The sequence below is a fragment of the Lates calcarifer genome, linkage group LG2 (genome assembly GCF_001640805.2).
Source record: "Lates calcarifer isolate ASB-BC8 linkage group LG2, TLL_Latcal_v3, whole genome shotgun sequence".
Lineage (NCBI taxonomy): Eukaryota > Metazoa > Chordata > Actinopteri > Centropomidae > Lates > Lates calcarifer.
In genome coordinates, this window is record NC_066834.1 from 6,543,556 (window position 1) to 6,553,002 (window position 9,447).

A 9,447-nucleotide genomic window follows, 5' to 3' on the forward strand; every position below is an offset into this window, starting at 1 on the left:
AAGAAGGGAGTACACGGGATTTCCTCAGGCTTCATCCTGGAAAGATTGTGGCGACGGTTTAGCAGAAATGACTGACATACTGCGGCTGGTGTCAGAAGCGGACAAGCGGACTTTACCGACTCTCTCCCAGCTCTCTGACAGCGGTCGGGCATAAGTGTTTTATTTCCTTGTGACAGTTGGTAGTTTATATATACACATATATAACCAAACTTCATGTGTTTTCAGATGTTGACTGTATTTGGGCTGACGTATCCGCCTACATTGAACGTCAGATGACCTTACAGAAGGTAAGTCTGTCTATCTATCTATCTATCTATCTATCTATCTATCTATCTATCTATCTATTTGAAATTGATTGATCTGTTGTAATAGGGGGTTCACCTGGCAGGACTGGGGACTTTCACCTTCTCGCAGCAGAAGTTGGACATAGGGAACAAGTTCACAATGATCCAAAGACCCATCTTCCTCCTGGCTGGGAAACTGGTCCAGTCTCTGGGTTTAAAGCAGGCCAGGCCACTGGCTGCAGGTGAACAGATAAGAATATATTTGTATTTGACATTTACAGTCAGGTGGAACAGAGAGAATATTTTATAAGTTTGTTTGACACATAAACAAAAGAACAATGAGGATTTGTGTGTGTGTGTTGTGCTTGTGTGTGTCCCTCATAGCGACACAGCTACCAGTGGTGCAGCTAAACTTCACAGCTGTGTCACAAGTGACTCCTTTCAGCCGAGATGTAGTGGAGGGCTGCATTAGAGAAACTCTCCTGCTGCTCTACAGAGCTTTGGCCTCTGAACAAAACGTGTTTGTCACCTTCCAGGGAATTGGAGTTCTGTCCTTTAAGAACAACAAGGTGCCTCAGCTGCTCGTACTTTACTCACGTTGTAGACTATGACAGCTTGTTTTTTATTAAATCTAATCTCATTTGATGTACTTTGAAGGTCCGGATGAAATTCAGTAGAGATTTTATTAATACCATGGATGGAAGTGGTAGGCTGCTGTTAGCCTTCAACAATGTGAGTATGAAGAAGAGCATGTATGTTCGTATGTTAGAGTATATAATGAATTTACAGTATTGTGTGTATTCTTATGCCCCTCCAGAGACCTGGCAGCAGCATCTCTTTACTGTCTGGTGGACTGTCCAGACTTCAGAGGCCACAGACTGCCAACCCCGTCACCCTGCCAACTGTCTGCTCCCCTCAGCCAGGCGACAAAGCCTGTGACAGAGATGGATGGTGCTTGTCACCAGCTCCAGACCAGAGGAATGCAGGAGGTGAAAGAGCCTTTTGCACAAAGCTGATAGTTAGGGTTGGGGTTTGATGACACTTTAATGAATCTAAATTAATGACTGAATCAAATCCAAATCATTTAATACCTCTCATCAACTTGTGCACAGAGAATTGTGAGGCCGAATTGGAGCTGCAGTGGCTGCAGAAACTGAAATAACACAATGTGGTGGGAGGTCTTTTTAAGTATTAGTCATCATTGTCAGTTTTGGAAATGAGGCTTAGCTGGAATCTTATTGAAAGGAACCTGATCTTTAAATGTGAAACTTCATACAGTGGCTGATAAGACTGAGAGGATTTGTGATTTTACAAAGAAGGAATGTGCTGAACTATTTCTTGGTAGGAGCAGTACTTCCTGGCAACTCAAGGAGGTTTTTGTATGCATAAGGTGGCACCAGTAGGTTGAGGTGGAGCACATATTTTCACACTGTACAAAGGGACTCAAGCTTTTACTTTTGATTTGATGCACTTTTGGCAATGATTAAAAATAAACAGCCCCTTTCCTGTATAACTAATAGCTTTATGAGTCCAGGCATTTTTCCAACTTGGAGCTAGGCTCAAACAACAAACTCAAAATGAAACTGGATTCAAAAACAGAACTAACAGGGTTTAACGTAAGTTGAGCTGATTATACAAAGAATTAGATAAGTGCAGTTACGTTTAGGAACAGTGAACCTACTCAGTGTTGTGTGTCTCTACAGAAGATCCCCAACAGAGAGAATCTAAATCCCATCAGACACTGCAGCCTGTCAAGATGAAAGCTGTCAGCCCGTCTGAGGAACTGAATCCGAACCCCCCTGTGGAGGCCACAGAAAAGTATTCCACACACAAAGACACACAAAGACACACACACACACTTTGTGGAGAGGTTCAGTTTGCAGTGGACAGAGCTGTTGTTTGCAGGTAGATTAGTCAGTGAGAGCTGAGAGCTCAGTGGTGGTCTTATATTGTTACCATCCCAAGGCAGCTTCCAGCTCCATCAATGATGCACAACTACCTGTGGGACAGATTCCTCTTCTTTCATCATTTCCCTGCACTGTCAGCTTCCACACACACACACACACACACACACACACACACACACACACACACACACACACACACCTGTAATCTGGGAAAATTGTCATGGTGAAAATTTTCTAATTTCCACTGCACCGGTAGGTGTTGTGATATTTCACACAGGTTTTAGGTTTTATATGAAAATTCATACAAGACATGGGCCCAGGAATCAACGTGTTCGTCTTGATCAATATTTGTTTTTTTCCCCCAAGGCTCATTTTGCAATTAACCTTATCGATATTAATTCTTCTTTTTTCATTCAACACCCCCGTCCCTTGAAGTGGTATAAAATCAACCACAAAATAAAGTTGGTTTGTGGTTCAATAACACAACCCAAACAGCATGGAGTAAGCTTCAGGGAGGCTCAGACGAATAATGTGTAAAAGTAAATGTTCATGCAAACACGTCACACAACATCACTGTGATAATTTACCAACAAATTCACACCAAACTACACATGTAAAAGCCAAAGAATCACTCTCTGTCATGTATACTAACAATGGTAAAGTATCTGTTTCCACTCCCAGGCCCGACACCTCCATCTCACCGCCAGAGGCTCCTCCCAAATTTGAAGAACCTCATGTGGATGTCAGCTGCTCTGGCCACACCCGTGCTGGACAGGTGAGTATAGATCTACTGTGGTTTTTTAAGTCAACTCTCTTGATGGAGTGACTAGCAAACTGGATTGTAATTATATGTTATTTGTTAGGAATCTGGTTTTGTTGAAACCATGCTGGGTCTGTGCACCAACTCTCTAGCAGTGTATGTAATGACAGGCTCTAACCTTCTAAGACACTTCACTTCTAAGAATAACCAGGGATGGAATATGAAATAACCAACTTGGGACTTGACAAGACTAGACTTGTCAAGTTTTATTGCTTTTAGGGCAGCTCAGGTCTATGTCAAGGAAGCTGTGGGTGTTGCTGTTCTCAAATCCAAATCAGTGTTTCCACTTTCACACCCACAAACTCATGGTTACAGTTTGCTCCTATTGTGTAATTTTTTAGTTGCAGCAAGCAATGGTTTCCTGCTCTGCACTAAATGGCAGATAAGACACAGTTAGTGACAAGCAGGTGGACACTGCAGTTAGGGAGTTGGTGGAGAATAAAATAGAGCTAGAAAGAGAGCAAATATTGGACTTAAAGTTTGTCAACAACTCCAAATGAGTGATAATGTTGCTCTGTGTCTGCTGGATGTGTTGAAATGCAACCAAACAGTTGGTCATTGACACTGCAGGTCTAAGTTGTTTGTGTTCAATGGAATGAGAGGAAATTGTCTCTGGCGTATATTTTAACCCTGCAAACATGAACTCTATACATTACCGATCCTGGGGCCTTATCCCTGTAGGAGCTGTGCTACTTGTGTATGCAGCGGGCCCAAAGAAATGTTCCAGTGTATCTGAGGGAGCAGCAACAGGCAGAGGAAAAAGCTCAGGAGAAACTCTTACTGCTGAAAGAACAACAGAGAGACAAGCAGTGCATGGAGGAAGAACAGGTATGTGTGACAATAACACAGTTAACAGTCACAACAATATGCACACCCTGTATGAGCTAAATGCTAATGCCAGCACGGTAACACCTTCATAGTTGCAGTGCTTGACTCTTCACAGGCACAATGACGAAAGATGGAAAGTCAAGGACTCACAAAAATTATGACAATGAATGTCAGACACGAATGTCTGAGTTAAATATCAATCCATTCAATCGCTGTTGAAACATTTCACTAAAAACCAAAAATGTCAGCCTAATTATGGCATAAATTAAAAGTCAGGGGATCACCAAAGTCATTAGGATTCATCCTCTGGGGAATATAAATGGCGGAACCACATTGCATGGCAATCCAGGCAAGAGTTATTGAAATATTGCAGTTTGGACCTATGTGGCCGACTGACCCACAAGCCGATAGACATTCCAACACTGTGTGCTAGGGTGGTAGGTATTCTGGCAATTTTTGAGATACCTACTACAGTAGGTTACTTATAGTCAAGAAAGTAAATGGGATCAGGAAACCACACAACACATAGACTGAGGATGTAGAAACTGCTGATTTCACACAGTGAGAAGTGGAAGTGAGAAAAATAACAACCCATTATGTCAAAACAAAGTAAAAGCAACAATAAAAAGTAAAAACAAAAAAGAATGAGTGACGGGTGGTTCCAGGCTGGACGGGGTGAGCTGAGGAAAAGGCTTCATCCTTTCTCCAGCACTGGGAAAGAAGTGTGGGGCACCTGGGAAATTATGATGCAAAATGAAACAACGTTAAGTTCCTTGCATGTTGTTTTTGCCAATATTATTTCATGCTTCAATAAAACAGCCTCTAAAACAGATCAGCATGTCCCAAGAACCGCTGAAGGCGCCAAAGGCCTCTGAAAAAAGTTCCTTTTTTTTTTTTTTTACCCTGGTGAGTATAGGTCATGCTCTTATTCAGTCAATGTGATGATAAAAGACATTTGCTTTTGTGTGTTCATCTGGCAGGTAAAGCTGAACGAGCAACGTGAGCACGCAAAGCAGGTTGCTACATTCAACCTGCAAATGTCGGAGAAGAAAGAAAAGACTAATTGTCCTCTGTACCCTGTGAGTAGAACCTGCAGCTCATTGTACCAGTTGTTCCTAATGTAAGTGTTTAAATACTATACAGCAAGGTACTTATTTAATGTAAATATATTAAATCCCTGTTGCATGCTATCAAAAATACAGTGTGAGTTTATGAAAATCTTAAGAACTATTACTGTAAAAATATTAAATCCCATCTTGCATCATGCATCTTGTTCTCTGGGCTGCTTAGACTTCATTCATCTTCCCGGCTCGCCCTCTGACCCCTGCCAAGAGGGTTCAGCAGCATCGTTACATGAACGATCTTCAGAGCCAGATAGAGAGCCGGCGACAGCACGAGGCTCGAGACCAGCAGAACCGTCTTCTAATGGAACGTCTCAACCAGGTCCAGCTGGTCCAGGAGTGAGTCTGTAAACAGCAGCACTGCTCAGGCATTTCAAATTATCACCTGTGGGGATGACTAGAGTGTCATATGGTGTGTATGTGTGTGTTTTAGGATAGCTTTACAGAAGGCTCAGCAGCTACAGCGGAAACATGAGAAAACTAAGCATTACAAGAGGGCTCTGGACACTCAGGCAAGAAAATATGTCACTAACTGACTTTCAATTTGACACTTTGTAAAGGATGTTTCTAAAAATATTTCCCTCTACAGAAATGATTTTGCAGCTCCTTGTATTCCTCTTTGATGCTGCTGATTTCTGCAGAATCACAATGTCAACAAGGAATCAATCAAGGATGTGCTGTTGTGTTGTTCAGGCTGAGGAAGGTCGTAGGTCAAAGGAAGGCCGGAGAAGCTACAGCCCATCCTGTCTGTAAAGGGCACGAGTGCAGGCACGCTGCCCGAATAAACCATTTGAGACCAGTTTTCATCTATTTTTATCTCACATGCCACAGCAGGGATGGGTGAAAAAACCCTGCCACAGTGTTAACATATCCACATATCAAGCTGCTGAATGTCTGATGTGCTATATTCAATCCTATGTTTAAGATGAACCACTGCTTGATAAATGAACTTGCACCTTGAAACTTTCTGTTCATTGAACCTGTTCTGCCAACTTGCCAAAAGATGCTTTCTGTGATACAACTACACCATCATAATCAGAGGAGTGAAACGTCTGCAGTGTATCAAAGTCAGATATCACATTTGATGTAGCTACGTGCAGCACAGCTGACACATCTGTAAGAGAGGATCTGTGTGTTTGACTGTTTTGTATTATACCAAGGTCTGTTCTATGTTAATCTTACAACTGAATGAGTGTGTTCCGTCCTGTAGGTGGGGGAAAAGACGTACACAGACCGTCCAGAGCGCCAGGCTGACAACTCTGGGTTCAGCCGCTATGAGACAGCAGCCAGAAACACAGAGAGCCGAGAGAGGGCGCAGAAGGTCAGCTCTGTTTCTTAGTGCTGCCATAAACATTGCTTTGTAGTTGTGACCTATGATCACGGTCATAGTTGTTTAATTATAATGTCTCTGCATTGCTTTTGTTTTATGCAGTGGTGGAAGAAAAACTACAGAAGTATTATCAGAAAAATGTACTAAAAGTATCAAAAGTAAAAATATTCAGTTATGCAGAATCACCCCTTTATGAGCATATTATTATTATAAATTATTGTATTAATATCATTAATTCATTACCATTGCACATTTTTTGGTCGACTGGCCTACAAATATTCTCAGGACTATTAATGCATATCTTGTTTTTAAATTGGTCCACTACATGTTGAAGCTGATGTGATGTTATTTTTCATGTCTGCAGCTCTTCCAAGTAAATTTCAGTGCTGCCACTCAGAGGAAAAAGGAAGAACTGCATAACCATTGGGCACAGCTGGAGAAAGAGAGGGAAATGCTCCAGCACAACAAAACGCAGTTAGTAAAGAGAAGGGGAAATGAAAGAAACCAATAACAATGAGGATGTGGAGAAAACAGCTGAAGCCTCAGTCCAGAACATATTGTTCTTCTATGGAAACTATGATGAAGTTTGTTATGTTGTTATGTTATGTCTATGTTGAAGTTTGTCTCTCTCTGGTATGTTTTCTCTCCAGGCTGATACTGGACCGCATTAATCACTTTGAGAAGAGGCGGGACATCAGTAAGTCATTAGAGAATGAGTGGAGCTACAGTGTGAAGCTCAAACACCAACGAGAGGAAGAGGAGCGGCGCTTCCTAAGGTATGATGATCAGGGGTGTAACGCTGTACCTTGGCATGGTGCATTGCGATTCAGAAAACATGACGATACATAAAAAAAGTATTGTGCTATGACTGATGAAGTGAGCGCTGTAATCTTAAGTAGTCCTGATCACACTGTGTGCCGCATGAAATAACACTGGTGAAACAAGATTAGATTGTTCAGTGCCACCATTCACTAAAGTGTAAGCGCTCACTTCATCAGTCACAGCACGATACATTTTTTCAGGGTCACAATGCATATTGTCATGTTTTCTGAATCGCGATGCATCGTGCCACAATATATCGTTCTACCCGTACTTTCTAAAGTTAATAATATGAACTTGTTATGAGACAGTTGCTTATTTACACATTCACTGCATTAGGCTAAGTCCAATCTTCACTCTCTTTTAGTGGGTGATAATTCTCTGTAAGTTCATCACTACATGGGATCCGTTTCACATTGTCACATTGTTTTCTCAACTGACGTCTTCTTAATGTTCTTAATTTCTCTCTCTTTTTAATCTATTTCTTTTTTCATTTTTTCGACTTAGTATTAAAATTTCAATCTTTGAAAGGCTACAACAGACTGTGCACATTGGTTTTATTTTGAATAAATTATTTCTGGTAACCAAACACTGAGCTTTCCTGCCATTGCTTTTAGAATTTGCTCAACACTCTTTTACTCACTGTCCTGAAAAGACGCCTACATCATTCATGTGGGATGACATGTTTTCCTGGTCATTCATTTATTCCTCCATTCTTTATTCTGTCTCCCTGTGGTCAGGTCTGCTGGTCAGCTCCTGGTAGACAAGCTGTCACAGTACAGGCGCTGTTGCCAGTGTAAGAGGAGGACCACTAACTTTGGAGAGACCAACATCTGGAAGGACTCTCATTACCTCTCTGGCTCACAGTTCATGATCTGATGAACAATGTAGCTTACTGCAGCACTGCAGAGCATCAGTACCTCTCAACAGGACCTCAACCCTCAGTGCTCATTGTGTGATAGTCACTAATGATTAAAATGACACGTTAAGCACATGTGAGGCATGCTTTGATGTTGTGGTGTGCAGTATTCACAATATGCACTATTCTCTGCTGTAATGTGAGATTTATTCCTGTTTCTTTCCTAAATTAGTCTCTGGAGTTCATCTTTACTGTACTTAATATGTTTGTTTTTGGTGTTTTGTATGAAATAACTAAATGAACAAATTTCTACTCTGTAATTTTGTTTGGGTCAGAGGCAGGTATGTTAATGTGAGACTGTGCATTTTTGAAGACAAGCTAGGACAGGCTAATCACAAAGTAACTACAGTGGTTATTATTGCAGGTAGAAGTTAATGCACTTAATAACATGGTTTATACTGACTATACTTGCTAAAACTAAAACAGGCTAGGCTATTTTATTGTGTTAAATAAAAAATAACACTGCTGTTAACATGTAAAATGGATTTTTACAGCTTATACTTATATATAATATATAATGATAAGTATATATAATTTTATACTTATCAGTGCAGCATTGCAACAAAAGCAGAAACGTGACTGCAGTGACTGTCATTGTCTCTGGACATTACAAACTTTGATGGGTAGCTGTCCCATATCTGACAATGAAGTAATCTATGCCACAGTACATACAGAGAAAGGCAAGAGGGCCCCAACAGGGCCCCAGGATTGTGAGGAAAACGCAAAAACACAAATGATTGTAGATCATTGTAAGTTTCATGAATCAGAGGCTGGAATGAAAAGAAAAGCAAGGGAAATAAAGCAAGATAAGGATGAAAGACGTTATTTGGTTTTAATGTGGGAGGATGGGTTCATGCAATGGGGAGTATCTATAGATGATAAATGCTGTGCTACAATATTCTTCTGGCAGTAGTCCCAGTTCTCAGTGAAGCCAGAACTCCCTTAATGAGCTCATGGAGGCATCTGAAGGTCTTTGTACTGAAACAGATGCACAAGCCTGACACACTCTGGCTGATTAATTTACGAACTGACAGATCTTATGTATGGACAAAGAGATGTGTGTGTGTGTGTGTATACTGTGTGGTGATCTCCCTCATACTGTATCCCAGGGAAGAGAAATGTGATCCAGAAGAGGATCCACCCTGAAACATCTACAAACTAGGGGCGTCCTAGCCCCCATCAGACTTGTTTAATGTCGCAGTGTGCAGGTAAACATATTTTCATCCAAGTGTAAAAATGACCTGATGCACGGGGAAACCCATACAACAGTCAGAGGTGCTGTCATATCTGCAGTTTTGAACCACAGTGAGTGAAAAGTTCCTCAAACATTGTTACCACTGTTGGAAACAAATGTTACTCATTAGTCTGTGCTCTGCCTCAAGTGTTTGTGAACCACCCATCTCCTGCAAAGTCTTGTGT

The 9,447-nt window shown here is 41.3% G+C and overlaps 1 protein-coding gene across 2 annotated transcripts; it reads left to right on the forward strand.

Moving 5' to 3' along the window:
- Window positions 1-3: 3 nt before the first annotated feature.
- On the forward strand, window positions 4-8,278 carry LOC108887957 (coiled-coil domain-containing protein 81). Of its 2 annotated transcripts, none has more exons than XM_018683696.2 (16): window positions 4-143; window positions 226-287; window positions 373-526; window positions 669-853; window positions 942-1,016; window positions 1,102-1,273; window positions 1,988-2,102; window positions 2,873-2,966; window positions 3,693-3,839; window positions 4,820-4,918; window positions 5,130-5,299; window positions 5,394-5,472; window positions 6,171-6,281; window positions 6,655-6,764; window positions 6,941-7,066; window positions 7,850-8,278. In XM_018683696.2, exons 1-16 carry the CDS (start codon window positions 68-70, stop codon window positions 7,986-7,988), a joined length of 1,914 nt encoding a protein of 637 aa, XP_018539212.1. In that variant the 5' UTR covers window positions 4-67; the 3' UTR covers window positions 7,989-8,278. The 2 variants fall into 2 exon arrangements, with proteins under 2 accessions (XP_018539212.1, XP_018539213.1); XM_018683697.2 differs by having other exon boundaries at window positions 1,991-2,102.
- The last annotated feature ends 1,169 nt before the right edge of the window (window positions 8,279-9,447 follow it).